Below are 16,882 nucleotides of genomic sequence, written 5' to 3'. Positions count from 1 at the left end.
GGTTCCACTCTATCGATCATCTGCCCATGCAGCCTCCAGATGGTAGAGACGTACAGATATCTCTAGATATAGTTCTCTGTTTTGCTTATGTAGAAACCATCGACTCAACCGGTACAATTTATTGTTAACGGGTGGCCGCTGACCTGGAAAACTCAGAGAATCGGGAAAAACTCAGGGATCTTGTAGATAGGTGCAAAGTGGCCATCCTGATTAACTTTGAATAGCAACTGGGATTTGTATTGAGTGAAACCCCTGCATAAGTACATGTACTTGGTAATTTATTTACACACCAGCCAATGTGTTTGGTATCTTTACAGTTATACGTTAAGCCTAGCCACGCAACGAGACAAACCTGAAACACTTCTCTGGCTTGATTTCTTGCTGGGAACTGGTTATGGTTATAGCAGGTGAACAGAATCATTTAAAAAAAGTTATTTCTTGCCTCAAGTGCTAGCCGTGAGATGTACCAGTAGGTGTTCCAGAATCAGAGTTGTCACTACACCTAGCCCGGTTGACCAAAATCGACCCCTAGTGTTTATTCCACCTTGATTTCAATAAGTGTAACAATAACTCCTGGGCCCAGTTGCAGTCGTGACTTAAGTCCAAAAGTAGTCTTAAATCTTAAGACTGGTCTAATTTTGTAAGATTGGATATAGAAGTAAGTTGGTCTTAGACTAGACTTAAGTCTAAGCCGTGACTATGCATTCTAAGTCAGAGGAAGGATCTTACAATGCCAAAAGAGCACTTCGTCGATGCACCAGTATCTATTCTATTGGCTGGTTAAACACCAAATATCAATTCTAAAATCATGTGATCTCAACAAGAAAAGACATGACAACGATTATTCAACATGGACTCGTACATAATTTATTTAGCGACAATTAGGCACATTCATTTATTTCAAGTCAACAAATATGTTTTTTCTATAAAATTCTATCTTCAAATAAATCAATCTTCATCATCATCATCCGACGACTCTTCTTCGGCTTCTTCTAACCACGTTACAAATGGATCCACCTAGAGAAATCAACCAAATGAAGTTGATAAACAAGTCTCTACTCACGTTGGATATAACCAAACTCTGATAAAGACTCAGATAGGGATATTTGATGGAATTATTTATGGATGAACAATGCGAAGTGTATCGACCATCCATTACTCTTAGTCAAGTCTAACAAACTTTCACAATCCAAAAAGATCAAACATGAGCAGAGTCTGCTGTACTAGCTAGGAAAGTATATTTCTTTGCAGGATTTTGAGGCATATCAGTTTCAACTACAGTGGAACCTCGTTACAACGAACTCGGATACAACAATTCATCGGGTATAACAAGTATAGAATTTCGTCTCAAGTAAGAAAGTTTAATCATTTCATATACTGGGTATAATGAACTATTGGTTATAACGAACATATTTTCTGGTCCTGTGAAGTTTGCCGTAACGAGGTTCCACCGTATCTAAATGTAGTGGCACTACGGATATTACATATACGTACTTGTTTTCTAATTGAAATTCTCATAGCCTGATCCCCCGTCGATGGCACCGTTTTATGCCAATGTATGATCACCTCTTCCGAAAGGATTTCTTGATCGTACAAGAAATTTAGCACCTTCAGCAGTATCACTTTCATTTTATCCTGTTGAAGGCACAGTTCCTATGAGGATGTTAAAGTTAAATCAATGTGTTTAATGAATAAGCCTGGCGAATTTGTACTGTTATTTTGACTGTTATACTGTATATATATATATATGTACTGTTATTTTGACAAAACTGTTATGAATTTTTCCTAAATTAATGTAATCTCCACCACACAATTCTTAACATCTCAGTTTTATTGGGTAGTTTCCAGTGAAAGCTTACCTCAAGTCCTGTTAAACAGTGTTTCTGTGCTTCTGAATTTTTTATATAATTCCGTAAAACCTTCATCCATTTTTTCAGTAACTATGAGAGAAAATGATTAATAACTAGGGGTCCAGGTACAGCATGCCCACTTGGGAACAGGTAAATGCTTGACAATCTGACAATTTCAATATTCAAGGCCCCCTGGTGAACATACCGTATACAGAAACCAGTGATCTTGAAACGTCACGAGCTACAACTTCTGCAATTGATCATATTCCAAATTATACATAGGAACCAACATAAATGGAAATACTTCGTAATTTTACCATTCAACGCCCCCTGGTGAATGTATGCAGAAGCCAAAGACTTGAAAATCCCTGCAATCGCTGAACCTGTCATGATCTAAAACTTGGCTAATCAGCCATCTTATTTCTTGATCGTCCCATTTTACCCCTGGTTGTCACTCAGCCCCAGGATGCATTGTATACATACAAACCTAAAGATAATTGATCAAAGCTTCTTCAAAATTTTTCATAAAAACTTCAAAAGTGTGCTGGTTTGGCCGAACTACAATGGCCACAAGTCGGCCATCTTGATTCTGATTGGCCCACATTAAGGGTTGAAGAGGGAAAGGAGAGATAGATACATAGACCAAGTATTAAGGCCATACATCAAAGCATGTTGAAAACTAACCAGTAAGACTGCATTCTGTCTAGACAGATGGACGGATGAAAAGTGAATGCAACTAGCCCCCTGGTACATAGCCCCTTAATAAACTAAAACCTCATATAATCAAAGAATCCAGTGAAATCAGTAAGAATACACAATTTCAAGGCAAGGAGGAAATCATTCAGAATAATGAATGCTGGGGCTAACTTTAAGAGTAACAAATATTGAGAGTGGCAAATAAAATCCTTATTCAATGATTCCATTCCTCATCAGAAACAAGTTTTACACGGAAAAGTAATTCGTCTGCCAGTAAAATCTTCCTTCCTCATGAAGTTTTGCCAAGAAATTACGGAGAACTGTCTTTGCTGCTTTAAAGTAGATTAAAGATGGCAGATAAACGCCTGGTAACAATCAATCAAGTTTTGATTGTCACCACGACAACTATCCACTGGTTAACCAACTTTTGAGCAACTGGCCGCTGGTTTTGAAATTCATTTACCGTTGACAAATAGTAAACTGACCTTTAGAAATACTGCCAACAACTGAACGTTTTCTAGATGTGGATTTTTAACGCATATATGTTCTCCGATACAACGTACGACTAGTTCATTGACTTCTTTTATAGCGATGTTATACGCATGTCTGCCAGGAGGAAAAAAACATATAATTTCATTGATTCATTTTAAGAATAATATCGAATTCTGTTTAAAATGGTACTTATTTCGCACATGGCTAAGAATTTCTGTTGAATCAAGATGTTTACCACAATAAAGATTTCATAAGCTGCAATAACATGAGCGTTTTTTGGCCCATTCAACGAGTTCGTACGTACTTTAATGAATTGATTTCAAGGATGATATTTTCAGCATCTTGGTCCTCCTCTTCCGCTCGATCCAGTGTATCTAACACCTCCGTATAGAACACTGAAAACATAGCAAAGTAATCCTTAAGTGGTGTGAATAATCATAATTTTTCGATCCTGGTTGCTCGACTTAATAACTTACTTTGAGAGTCTTCGTCCTCATCGACCGGAAGCGGTTCACCGTCGCCGAATGACATGTCGCTGTCGAGTTCATCGCCGCTCTGCGACTCATTATCACTAATACCGCTGCTTTTATCGTCGTCATCCTCTATCCTCATCGTCAGTCCCCACATGTTCTTGGCCAGATCTTCGACTTCGTCGTTATTACCTGTCGCTGGTTTATACAAGTATGCTTTACCCTCGGAGCCGACAATGTTCGGATCGATTTCTGCAAGACATGAAATTACTTAGGATTAACCCATTAGCACTCAAGTTGCCCATATCCGCCCAGTGTTATTCCTCATGCTGTCCATATCCGCCCTGTATTACTCCTCAAGCCACCCGAATCCGCCCTGACACTTTTTGTTTGCCGCACAAAAATTACAATTTTTGGAACTAAAATTTGTATTTCCGAGTAGTACTTACCCTTTCCTATGGTTTTTGCCAATATTTTCTAAATTTGGATTTATCGCCAATGGTTTTTCTATACGACCCGGCCCTGCGGTATTGCATTTAGCCACCGGCGAAATCCGCCATCTTTTTTCGTCATAGCAGACCAAAAAAAACAGCTATGCGGGGCAGGTGGGCGGGATTCCCACCATAGGAAAGGGTAAGTACTACTCGGAAATACAAATTTTAGTTCCAAAAATTGTAATATTTCCGTCGAGTACTGTACCCTTTCCTATGGTTTTTGCTAGACTAGCCTAGCACAAGGATGGTGGGAAAGGTAGATAGAAAAACCACCGCTCAAACGCAAGGTAAGAGGGAAAAAGAGAGCACTTACCCAAGCACGGAATGGAGCACTGTAGCACAGGGAAGACCGGTTGGCCACAGTGAGTCCGTCCAGCTCAGGGGCCCCCCCAGAATTTAGCGAAATTAATACTTGCAGATATGAGCCCAAACTATGTACAAGGATACACCCCCTGTGATCCTGATAATGCTACATAAATATTCTACACTAAAGGGTCCGATCGGAAAGAACGGACACCTTGAGCCATGACAACAGGACCAAGTGAAGCTAATGAGCCTAACTGGCCTGAAACATCCCGTAAATAAAATGACGTGAATGTCGACGGTGAATTCCAAAAGGCGGCCCGACAGACTTCCTCCAACGGAGCACCCGAAAAGGCTGCGCAGGAAGTAGCCATAGACCTCACTTGATGAGAAACGACTCCCTCCGAGGAAAGATTCTCCTTCAATAAAATGTCCTTGATCATTGAAGAGACCCATCGGGCTACTGTGTCCCGCGAAATATCACCCTTTAGGTGATCCAGCAGCGGAATAAATAACCGCTCCCGTGAACCCCTCCGTGAAGCAGAGCGATCTAAATAGAAACACAACGCCCGCACAGGACATAAAGTCCTGTCCGGGATGCCCGGTTCCACTCGATGTTTTAGGGCTTCAATTCGCCATTGACGCCCAACCGAGCCTGGTCGTTGGTTCTTTGCCAAAAATTCCAAAGCAGGCCGCAGCGAAACAAATTCATTCGCTGGCCCAAAGACAATGTGACCTTGTCGGACTGAAAGCGCATGAATCTCAGAGCGACGGGCCGAGCAAGCCAAGAACAGCAAAAATGCAGTCTTTTTTGACAAATTTGCAAAAGACGCTGCCGAAAGAGGTTCAAATGGAGCCTCCATTAACTTCTTCAAAATTACAGACAGATCCCATGGTGGAACTGTCCTTGTTACCCGAGGCCGGGAAATAGAAAACCCAGCAACCAGCTGGGATATCCGATGATCCCCTGCTACATTTGGCCATCCAGAAGCACGCAATGTATGAGAAATCGCGGAGCGGTAACCTTTAATAGTTATGACCTGTCTGGAAACGGGGACACAAACAGAGGACACCTCCGATTGAACCGGGTGGCAAACAGATCCAGCAGCGGATTGCCAAAAATGCCCCGAACCCGATCGGCTACTTCTTGGTGGAGAACCCATTCTGTCGCAATAGCCTGACCTCGACGAGACAGAGCATCGGCCATCACGTTCCTTTTCCCTGCTAAATGTGCCACAGTCAGGGACACGCCCTTTGTCTGGCACCAAAGAAGAATTTTGGCCGACAGACCTGTGAGGGTTTCTGAGTGAGTGCCCCCTTGGTTCTGAAGGTAAGCCCTCACTGTTGAATTGTCTGTGGCTAACCAAACGTGGTGGCCCTCCACTCTCCTGTGAAAGAACTTCAGGGCCTTCCACACGGCCAGCATTTCTAGGAAATTTATGTGGTTGGTGGCCTCGTAGCGAGACCATTTCCCGGCTTTGACTCGGTTCTCCAGATGTGCCCCCCAACCTTGGTGACTGGCATCCGTGAATACACGAACTGGAGCCTCTAACGGGGCTAGTGACACCCCGAGCCGAAGATTCGTAGTGGCCGCCCACCACTGAAGATCCGGACTTAGATCGGTTGGAGGTACGGGAATCAAGGCCTCCCAGTTGCCCTTCGACTGAGACCAGAAGACCTTCCAATATTGTTGCAAGCGCCTGCTTCTGAGGCGGCCTAAGGGCACCACCAGACCCATGGAGCTGATGGAGCCTAGAAGCCGTGACCAGTAACGAGCTGTTCTCGGGGTTGTGGACACTCCCGCTACAGCTTCTTGAAGTTTGGCCACTCGAACCATAGACGGAAAGACTTTGCCGATTCGGAGATCGAAGTCCATGCCGAGATAAGTGAACTGTTGGGCCGGCGTCAACTGAGATTTTTCCCTGTTTACGCGGAACCCTAGCTGATGGACTAAGTCCAAGACTGAGGTCATTGCCTCCCGACATTCCTGAGCCGAAATCGCCGAGATTTTGGGTGAATTGGAACCTGAAAGTAAGCGTCTTTCAGGTCCAATGAAGCCGCCCATTGACCCGGACGGAACCCTTGAATCACGTCCTTGGGCTTGGTCATCCGGAACCTTGGAATGTCTAGGTGCCGATTGAGGGATGACAGATCTATCACTGTCCGTTGACCCCCTGTGGCCTTTGGTACCATGAATATTCGAGAAAACCAGCCGGGAGAAGTTTCGTTGCAAACTGGTTCTATCGCTCCCTTCTCTGCCAGTTCCTTGAGAGCCGGAGAGATTAAGGCCTCCTGACCTGGTTTTGGCCGCATGTCGGGAGGTGACCTCATCAGGCGCGGTCGCCTTAGGAAACGGAGACGGTAGCCCCGAGAGACGACCCGGGAGGGCCAACCGTCTCCAAAGAGGTCGGACCAGTGGGTTGCTGCCTGCTGCAGACAACCTCCCACTGGTCCCAAGAATTCATTTCGAGTTTTTCCGAAAGGAAGAGCCCCTTTTTGGAGCCTTCCCCTTGCCTCGATACGAACCGGAACTGTTACCACCGGACGAGGCTTGACACGATTGTTGAAGTTGCCCGCTAGTTCTCCAACCGGCATCCGAAGCCACCTGAGAAAGCGCTGAAGTTTGAGATGGTCCTGTTTGCGTCCGTGCCGAACCTTGCGCCGCCGGCGTCGGACCAGAACGCTTTTTCCACGGAGTTCGGGGGTTGGACTTGGCCTGAACCTCCCGAATCTTCCTCAGCTCTGCGGAAACCGGAGCGCACCAACCGGAGAAGAGACGTGAAGACGTCCCCAATGGGGCTCTCAGCAAAGCATTGGACACCATATCCGGTAGACGAGTTTTGGCACTGGAGTCCATCACTGACTGACGGGAGGCTAACACCAGATTAGCCTGACCCCGAACCGACAACGGAATTACATGCGAAACAGACCGAGCCAAAGATTGGATAATCCGGTCCATTCCCTCCAGTTTTAGGGCAACTGACTCTGGGTTGGAGCCCGCATGAACGGCGGCGTGAGTCTCGCGAAGCTCACCCGTCAACACCTTCAGTGCCATATCTTGAAACGAACCAACCCTGGTAAGATTGTCCAGGATTGACGTCATGGCCACCAAACCGGACTTAGGCAAACGAATACCCGACTGTGCTGTAACAGTATCCGGGCTGATCAAAGTATAATCAGCATCCAGGCAGTTATGACTGTGATCCACAGCACCTGGAGTTGCGTAATACGCCGAGCGAAATGCGCCTATAGGTGGATCGGTTGAACTAAAATATTTCCCAGATTTCATACCCCGTTCTTGAGGGGGAAATGAAAAAGTTCCAGGCCGACATTCACCCCATAATTGCGTATCCAATCGAGCCCATTCTCTCGAAACCGCTGACGATTCCCGTAAAACGTTAAGAGTCCGGAGGGCGATAAGCTTCCATTGACTCACCGACCAGAGGAGCTGCTGTGGGCTTAGCGCGAGTTGCCCCGTGCTTGACAAAGAACTCACTTATCATCGCTCTAAATGGCATGTCCCCCGCTGGTTCGGATAAAACTGAACGGGACGGAGATACATTGCGAGCCAGGGAAGCCCCCATCGTCTGGGGCAACCCACAATTGCTTGCGACAGGAACGACCCCAGAAGGAATTGCCGCCTCTGGGACCGGATCCTCATTGAAATCAGACCCTACCGCAGCATCCAGGAATTCAGAGTCAGAATTCCGAAAAACTGAGTGGGCTGGCGAACTTCTAAACAGACAATCAGGAATAGGCTTACCTGTTGTAGAAGTTGCAGGATCAAACCTTGATCTGCTAGAAGGAGATCTTGCTCGTTTATTACGCTCACGGCGTCTAAATCTAGTGGGAGAGCGAGCTCTATCCCCGGAGCGACGATCAGAATCAGACGATGAACGTACCGGATGTTTTGAACCGGACGACGTCTGGACCGGACCGGTGGCCGAACCGGACCGATGCCCGACCCGGACCGGTACCGACCGAACCGGTGCGGGCCGTTCGCGACTACCGAAGCGCGCGCTCGGTTCCGAACATGTAGTCTGAACCGGCCGAACCGGTGAACGACCAGAGACCGGTGAATGACCGGAGACCGGTGCCGGTGAACCAGCGTTCCTCCCCGGTGAACGGAGTTGGGAAGCCGATCGTACCTGAACGACCGGCGACCGCTCCGCTTTACGATAAGAAACAGGATTAGAAACGTCGGTTGGCACATCGGCCGAAACCGACGAATCCCTGCTAACTCGACGACGATCTCTTAGTTTAAGAGCCTTATCGGCCCGAAGCCAAAGGTCCTCGGACCACACGACGCAAATATTGCAAGGATTGCTCCTTGCACATATTTGACCGGATTTGCGCCTGCACGACGCACATGAATCGTGGTTGTCCCAGGCGCCAAACAAATGCCCGCATCCCTCCCCGCCACGATGCTGACCCTTAGGAGGGGGTGGCATAATTATCCTGTTACAAATCAAAACAATTCAATTCAATTCAATCAAATTATATTTGTAAATAAAATTCTTACGGAAAAAAAGAAATCAGGGATAACCCCCAAACCGAACGGACTCACCGTTACGAGAGTGAAAACTCACTCCTAATTCCCAGATTTTTACGGCGAAAAAATCCAACGCGTTCTACTGCGAGAACGCCAAGAAAAAAGATGGCGGATTTCGCCGGTGGCTAAATGCAATACCGCAGGGCCGGGTCGTATAGAAAAACCATTGGCGATAAATCCAAATTTAGAAAATATTGGCAAAAACCATAGGAAAGGGTACAGTACTCGACGGAAATATGGTGGTAGTGGGGTTTGAACCCAATAGCTTAAGATAAACTAGACACAAATAATGTACAGAAATCAACATCTTCCTATTTGAAATTCTTGTGTATTTGGAGCGAGAACATGACAGATCTGATCCGAGTGCTCACTCATGATAAACTTGGATTTTCCCTTGAATTTTCTGAGGAGTAATTGAATAGTGAAGTTCCTGAGTGCTGATGGGTTAATACTGTGTGTACATCATTCATTCCGGTATCAATATCAACACACATACATTCCTAATAAGAAACCAATTGGGACCTGAATTAGGCCCTAGGTAAAAATTTGAGCGAGGCTAAATGAAAATTCTAAGTGATATTTTATTGCAACAGAATCTAGGACAATTTCCCCCCCCCCCCCCTATTCGTCAATGGCTCCTCAAGATTGTAGTTCGTGGTTCTTTACTGGTTGCTCTTGCTATAGATAGGAGGAAAAAGCAACTGTTGAGACCAAATACATCTACTTACCGGTAGCAGCTGGATCCAGATCGGTTTCATCGTCATCAGAATCGCTGTCGTCATGACTGGCAGGTTCAGACATTAACATAGTTCGGCTGGGCAACTTGATACAAGGACCTACGATTACCTACGATTGAAAAAAAAATGTTTATATAGTTACTATGGGAAATTGAAACATATGTCATGTCCTAAATTGGGACTCCTGAAACGAGGGAACCGCTGTTTGAGTAGTAATTTCTCAGCTGTAGATCAACCGATTTCATGGAAAATTTTCTCAGAATAAGCTTAGGGTACCATGAATGAGTCCATACAATATCTTAAGGGATCACTCACAATTATGCGAGTTTTCTCAAATTCATGTAAAAAATGCAATATCATTATACCATGATTGCTCAGCTTTGACACCGCATTATTTTTTTGTAATGAAGTTTTGAAATGGGAACAATAGTATTATTTGCACTGCTCCGTTACGGCAAGATATTTTGCAGACTTGTTAAGGTTATTCGGAGACGGGGTTTCAATGAATTCAGTTAATCTATGGCTGACAAAATACTTGTCACTTTTTAGTCATATTTGATGTACGGAATCAAGACAATTGCCCCTGGACAGCTGCCTCCCTTGGTCCCCTTGGTTAGTGCCCCTAAACAAATAACAAATCAACGACTGAAAATGCTCGGGCAAAATTCAAAGCTATTGAAGATCTTCACTGACCGCTATAAAGCATATTATGAAATATGTACATGTACTATAAACCTTGTTGACTAGTTACAATTGAAATATCTTTTAAAATCAAGTAATGTCCAACATACACTTACATCGTACGATAATATGCAGCCTTTTTCTATGTTTACATCTCTTTTCACTACGGCATTATTACACAATACAGCCTGAGTAATATGACAATTATCTTCAATAGTTACGTTATCCCAGATAAACGTGCCGTCTAAATGCACATCTTCACCTTAAAAGAAAAAAACAGTTGTAGGATTCATAAATGCAATTACTAAATTTTTCTTTAAGATGATATTACATTAGATGGTCTAGACGGTAACTACTATGATAACTGAACATTAAAGATTAAAAGTCTTACCTATTTTACAATTACGCCCAATAATCGAGCGTCGGATTGTTGAGTTTTGACCCACTGACGTGCCGGGACCGATCATCACATCTTGTTCTAAAATGCAACCTCTGAAATAGGAAGTAATCGCTTGATATGGGTGAAATACCGCAGAGATGGCTTCGATAAATAACTAGCAATGAAACACATGTACACAGTTACCCCTCTAACTCTACGGACAAACTGAGCTCACAACTGTGCAACGTTGCTTTTTGAAACCAGTTCTGTATCATCATATATATATATATTCCAATTATAACCCGTACCAATATACTCCGATTATAGGGCCCAGTTACACAGTTGTGCCTGAAGTCCTACAGTGTTCTTAGTTTTAGAGTTGTTAGATGGCTATAGAACTAAGATAACAGGCTTAGACTCGTCTTAACTCTTTGCCTGTCATACCTATTTTTCAAAAAATGCTGCGCTTTGCAAAGATTAATTTTTTTTCAGAAATTCATAAAAGAAAACTAGATTTTTTTATCAAATTTGTTTGATTTTGTTCATTTGGTCGATAGGCTATTGTAGTTCAGTCGTACCAGTGGCCTGGTACTAACATTATGTTCCACCTCGTACACTTTGTTCCGGTAATGATTCTGCAATTCTAGCTTAACCTACACCAAAAAAGGTTATTGGAACAAGGTCATTTTACTATTCAGCTCCTTCTCTTTGTAATTGACTACCTCAAAGCATAAGAGAGTCTCCATCTGTCTAAACCTTCAAATCCAAATTGAAAACTTTTATGGTGATTACTAGTAATTTTTTTCAACTTGCACTTATCATAATGTAGTTTTAGAATGCAAAGGGTTGTGGTTAAGATTTTATAACTGCACTATATAAGTAAATATATTATAATTATTACTATTATAATTATCATTATCATTAACATTCTCACCTAGATAATCGGACATCCGTACAAGTATACGTATTGTGTCGGCCGTAAATATAGTCGTCCATATGACGCGTGGATATATTATTCTCCGGTACGAGTGGGTACGACCATCTGGCTATCACATCTTTACTGACCGCGTCGTACATCATTAAATTCGAAACGCGAGCCGCGTAATCGTCTTCGATAACGTGCACGTGAATTGTGTTTCCTAGAATCTGAAAATACAGCGGAAAGAAACTCACTAATAACCTGGTTCATAGCCACTTTCCGCCAATTTACAAATTCCCGGAGTTTTCCTGGATTTTCCATGTTATAACACAAAATTCCTTGGTTAAATCTGAGGAATTTCTTGGTTTAAAATGTTATAATTTATTCATTTTTTATGAATCATGTATTGATAAACAAATGCGTGGTCAATGATAGATCCAAATTCCCTGAGTTTTCCAGGTCAGTGGTCACCTTAGAGTAGTTCATTAATCGTTTGGCATACGATATTTTAGCTGAAAAAGTATAGTTCCTAATTTCTGTGCCTTTTAAAGAGTTGAGGTGAAAAAGTTTGAGACTTACGAAGATGTTCATTATTGTTTGGGCTACAATTTTCAAAGAATTTCACTGACCCTTCTCTAAATTCAAAGATATGTTTAACAAAGAATAACATCGGGTGGGTGTCATCATAACTTAAAACATTTCTTAATAGGTCATACATGTACCACCATTGCCGTTATAGAAGAGGAATTTCTCAACTACCGGGTATAAAATTATCTGGTAGTTAAGTATATACTTGAAACCAAACTCAACTAGAACTAATAATTATGCAGATAGGCCTGCTTGGTGAAGCCAGTATAATTTACAAAACTCTTACCTCTTCATTGATAAGAAGGCCCCGCACGAAATGATCCCGCGTCAGGTAATCAAAATTATCCGAGAAAAGCGGGGCTACTAACGGCGAACAAATACAAACTTGACAATCCAACAGATCGTAACGTAACTGCACTGCTGGATGCTCCTTAAAGATTTCCTGCGAAGTAAACAATTTCAATAAGATAGAAAATGTACACGAAGCAGTATGAATTCATACGACTCCCTATCAACGCAGGACACCCCACCATTATAGGAATAATCTAGACTGATTGATGCTTTCTGAGGTCTGTTATACTATAGTTATTCTGGCAAAAGATTCATCATGTCCTTAAATTATGCTTTTTACTGAGATACATTTCGATACGGGAACCTGAAACCTGATGTGCAGTGCCAGCACTTATCGGATCCCACTTCTTTTATGAGTTTTTACTGGAGGTTTTAAAGATCCATTATTATACAATATGAATGCAAGCCACACGTGACACAGTTCTCGGGTTCAAGCTTGAATCTGTTGTCACTGACGTATGCATGAGGCATTCCGAAATTACCACGTGTTAGTTACCAATACATTTTGTATAGGCTATGTTGTATCAAGGGCCAAAAGCTAAATCTTTTTAAGACAACTTTTTGAATTTGCACCCAGTTCCACAGTTATGGAGTCATCTTCAAGGTCATGTTGTTGAAAAACATTTTTTCTGCCACTTAGTAGTGCACTGGGCACATTCTTTGCACTGCAAAACTAGACCCCTGATACTAACATTGTACAGAAGTTTCATCAAGATCGACCTACTATTAACTAAGCTGAAAGACTGACACAAACACACAGACAGTACAAAATAAGGTTCTAGTAACGGAGACCACGAGAACCAATATTTGATATTTACACAAAACCATCCAACGAGTGATATCATCGCAATTAAGACACTTACCAGAGGAAAAGCAATCTTCTTTTTGTCTCCTACTTTAGAATAATGAAGCACTTGATCGGTTTCTTTATCGACAGCGATAATGACTTCGTCTTCATGACAGCGACTACGGTGGCCGGCGGGAGCATGTTTGAACACCATAGTCATAACCGACGATTTATCTTTGTCGCGTCTTTTCCTGAAGAAGAATATTTCAGATGTGAAGGCGTACGTATATCACTCAAATCTTTAACTAGGTTAAACCTTACGAGTTAACGACTAACAGCCAGCTTGTGTTTCTAACACAACCAACCAGCGATCGTAATACAAGATATACTAGTTAACAAACATCGCAGTTTTTACTTCGGCGTAAAAAATGTTGGGTTGTTTGAGCCATAATGATAACGAAAACATTGAAAATGCAACCAAAAAACTATGAAATGAAAATTGTATCTATAAAATTGTTGTTGGTTGTCATTGTTGTTGGATTTCATTGAAAAATGGGGGGGGGGGGGCAATCATTGAGAGGGGCAATTGTCCTGATACCTACCGATAAGGTTAGACTTTTACTACCCGGTATATGTTACATTTAACCTTTTGAGGTACCACTTACTGCTCGTTATTGCTTAGATCGGTACTCCTACCGGAAAATTCTGTAATTTCTGGACCTACCGAAAACGCTTAGGGGTTTCAAGAGTTACTATGGTTTTAGTGAAGCCCAAGCTAGGCCAGGAAAAATCTTTTTAAAGAATGAAATCATGGAAATGGCTAAAGATTTGTATAGTTCCACAAAGTCTAAGACTTAAACCTATCCGAGTAACTAGAATGCGCAAAAAATCCTCTGCGGATCTTACTTGTGAGTTTGAATAGCAGACTTTAAATCCATGTTAGATATTAGATCGGCGTTCACCAGCACAAAGTCAGAACGAATGATACTTTTACTGTCCAAATCACGTAGAGCGTCTCCCATCGACAAACAATCCTCCGAGATTATGGTTCTCACCGACGCCGGCGATGAACCTTTGCTCCATTTCGAATTTCTAGAAAGGCAATAAATGAATCTTGCGATAATAATGTAAACATACAATGATGAGAATCGGTATACCGTCCACCATGGTACCAGTTCCCCTGAGGTTCTGGGTCAAAATTTCACTTTTAAGAGTTAAAACAAAGTACATTGTTCCCACAGTTATACGAATTCAAAATTCCCAAGTTTTTCCCAAGTATTTCATGGGTGATTTTTCAATTTTCCCAAATGCAAATGAACACATATCGTCATGCTTCAGTCAACATTTTAGCGGTGACTGGTTGATAAAGGCGATTTTCAAGAGAAACTGCTGAAGAAAGTTGCCCTTGGCAAATGCAATATGTGAAATGCAATGAATCTCCCAAATATTTCCCTGATATGAGAATTTTTCAAATTCCCAAATATTTCCAAACCGGGAATCATTATTTCAAAATTCCCAAGTTTTTCCCAATTTCCCTGTTCTGTGGGAACCATGAAAGTAACTCCCCCGAGAATCATATTTCATCATGAACTATTGAACAGGGAACGCGATAAAAAGATCATAAGCCGTACCGTATGTGGGCTTTAATTTTCTCAGCATGTGCACAACAGAACACAATTATCTCTTGAATGCCAGCTTCGCATAAAAATTCCAACGTGTAGTCCAACAGGGGTACATTGCATAAAGGCATCAGTGCCTACAAAAAATGAGGAAAGGTTGAATATAAAAAATTACATATTTTGTAGTAAATGGTTAAGTTTTTACTGTTATTTATCATTTCAGTTATTTTCTAAAAGATACTAAGTTTCAGTCAGTTGTTCAAACTTCTTCACAGTCTTGCAATAAACACCAGGATTAAATTTCACATAAAGGCTCAACACGAAGGTCCCTGCCCTTCAATCAATCTGATTGATTCTGTTGATTTAAATTCATCTAGGGATAAATCCTTTTCATAACACTGGACCCTAAGTCATTAATGGTGCATGTATTTACTAAAAATCTATTTCCTATAGTTTATTCCTATTATATTTTCAGAGCCTTCACTCTCACGGCAAAGTAAATTTTCTCAGTGACAATATCATGGATGATTTTCCTCGTTAGGATTTAAGGAGCTGTTCGCTCAAAAGTTGGTTAAACATAACCAGTGGATAAATGCCATAGTAACAATACTTTCAATTGTTACTGAGTCAACTTTCCGCTGGTTAACGGTATTAACCATTTTGACATAGTGGCATCTTCACCCGTCAAGAGATTCGAACCCACTACGTTTAAGCTGTTCGCCGAACCCCTTGACCTCACGAGTCGTTGAAGTTGTTACTAGCCGACAAGAATCCGGTCGTACCAATCACAGCGCTTGTAACAAAAGACTTAAGGATTCTATTGGTTTTTCCGTTAAATGGACCAATCAGCGAACGTTTAACTGAATAAGGAAGTATTTCGCAAATCGATATATGACGTATGCACAACAGCGCCAGTAATGAAATCACAATTCTGAGGCCAGGGGGCTGGTGGAAGCGAGTTCGGGAGTGATACCGGACCCCTGGCAAGCAAGGATGACATTGTGGCTGCTGAAGAAACAAAGCTTTCAATCCCCTAACAATACGCAAAATCTTGGTCTAATCTTCTATTTTTCACATTAGCTCAATATTTCAATATATTTCAAAGCAATTATCAGCATTGATAGAATATTGTCACGGGCCCACTCTGGTGTAGCGGGCAGAAGACATTTTATAAATTGCGGCTGACTTTCAGAGTAGGTACAACAATGAAAGGGGTGGCTGCCTTTCTAGAATCTGCATCCTCGATTACCAGGTTTTGATGCCCACCAGCTGAAGCTCACGCCGATGCAAACCCTTCATTGGTCTATTACATCGCCCAGAATTTTTTGGGCGGACAGGTTTCCACTCAGCGCCTACCAGTCTATATATCTAGCCAATCAGGTGCGCTTATTACCGGCACGACGTGATGCTCTATAAATACCACGCATCTGATTGGCTAGATGTATAGACTGGTGGGCGCTGCTGAGCGCTTTAAACTGTCCACCCAAAAATTCTGGGCGATAATAGACAAGTTAAGGGTTTGCGGCCAGGGTTTGTATTGGCCTGTGCTCCAGCGGGCAGCAATCAGACCCTGGCGAGCGAGGATAAAAATCTGGAGAAAACTGATTAACAACTGTGACAAGCCCCCAGTGAAAAACTTATGTCGGTTGTCGGCTGTACTTAGCATAACAAAAACATATGGTAAAAACGGCGACGTTTCTTCATTCAGTTCTAGATGAATTTCAGAGTTACTCGAGGGATGGGACACGGAGATTTTTACCGACCCGCGGAATGTTTTTGGTGATCGGCGCAAATCGAATGTTGAAACTGTCAGCGATGACGACCGCCTGCAAAACATCCTCTTCTTTAATCACTTCACGAGCTCCCGATTTCTTTTTCGAAGCCATTTTGAAACGAGATGGCGCCACCTGCTATTGTTTATTAATTATCTTTACACGCGGCTTATCGCATTTTCAGGCTTGGCT

At 42.5% G+C, this 16,882-nt stretch overlaps 1 protein-coding gene across 1 annotated transcript; it reads right to left on the bottom strand.

Annotated features, from left to right (window-relative positions):
• Positions 1 to 861: 861 nt before the first annotated feature.
• On the bottom strand, positions 862 to 16,841 carry LOC141905455 (translation initiation factor eIF2B subunit epsilon-like). The gene is made up of 15 exons (XM_074794321.1): positions 16,682 to 16,841; positions 14,931 to 15,055; positions 14,206 to 14,391; positions 13,376 to 13,550; positions 12,448 to 12,603; positions 11,589 to 11,800; positions 10,667 to 10,767; positions 10,392 to 10,537; positions 9,586 to 9,703; positions 3,515 to 3,760; positions 3,343 to 3,433; positions 3,032 to 3,152; positions 1,860 to 1,940; positions 1,495 to 1,653; positions 862 to 1,017 (listed from the first exon to the last, which is right to left on the bottom strand). Exons 1-15 carry the CDS (start codon positions 16,802 to 16,804, stop codon positions 949 to 951), a joined length of 2,109 nt encoding a protein of 702 aa, XP_074650422.1. The 5' UTR covers positions 16,805 to 16,841; the 3' UTR covers positions 862 to 948.
• Positions 16,842 to 16,882: the final 41 nt, after the last annotated feature.

The sequence above is a fragment of the Tubulanus polymorphus genome, chromosome 5 (genome assembly GCF_964204645.1).
Source record: "Tubulanus polymorphus chromosome 5, tnTubPoly1.2, whole genome shotgun sequence".
Classification (NCBI taxonomy): domain Eukaryota; kingdom Metazoa; phylum Nemertea; class Palaeonemertea; order Tubulaniformes; family Tubulanidae; genus Tubulanus; species Tubulanus polymorphus.
The sequence above is the reverse complement of the archived record's forward strand: the minus strand, read 5'-3'. Positions and strand labels throughout refer to the sequence as shown.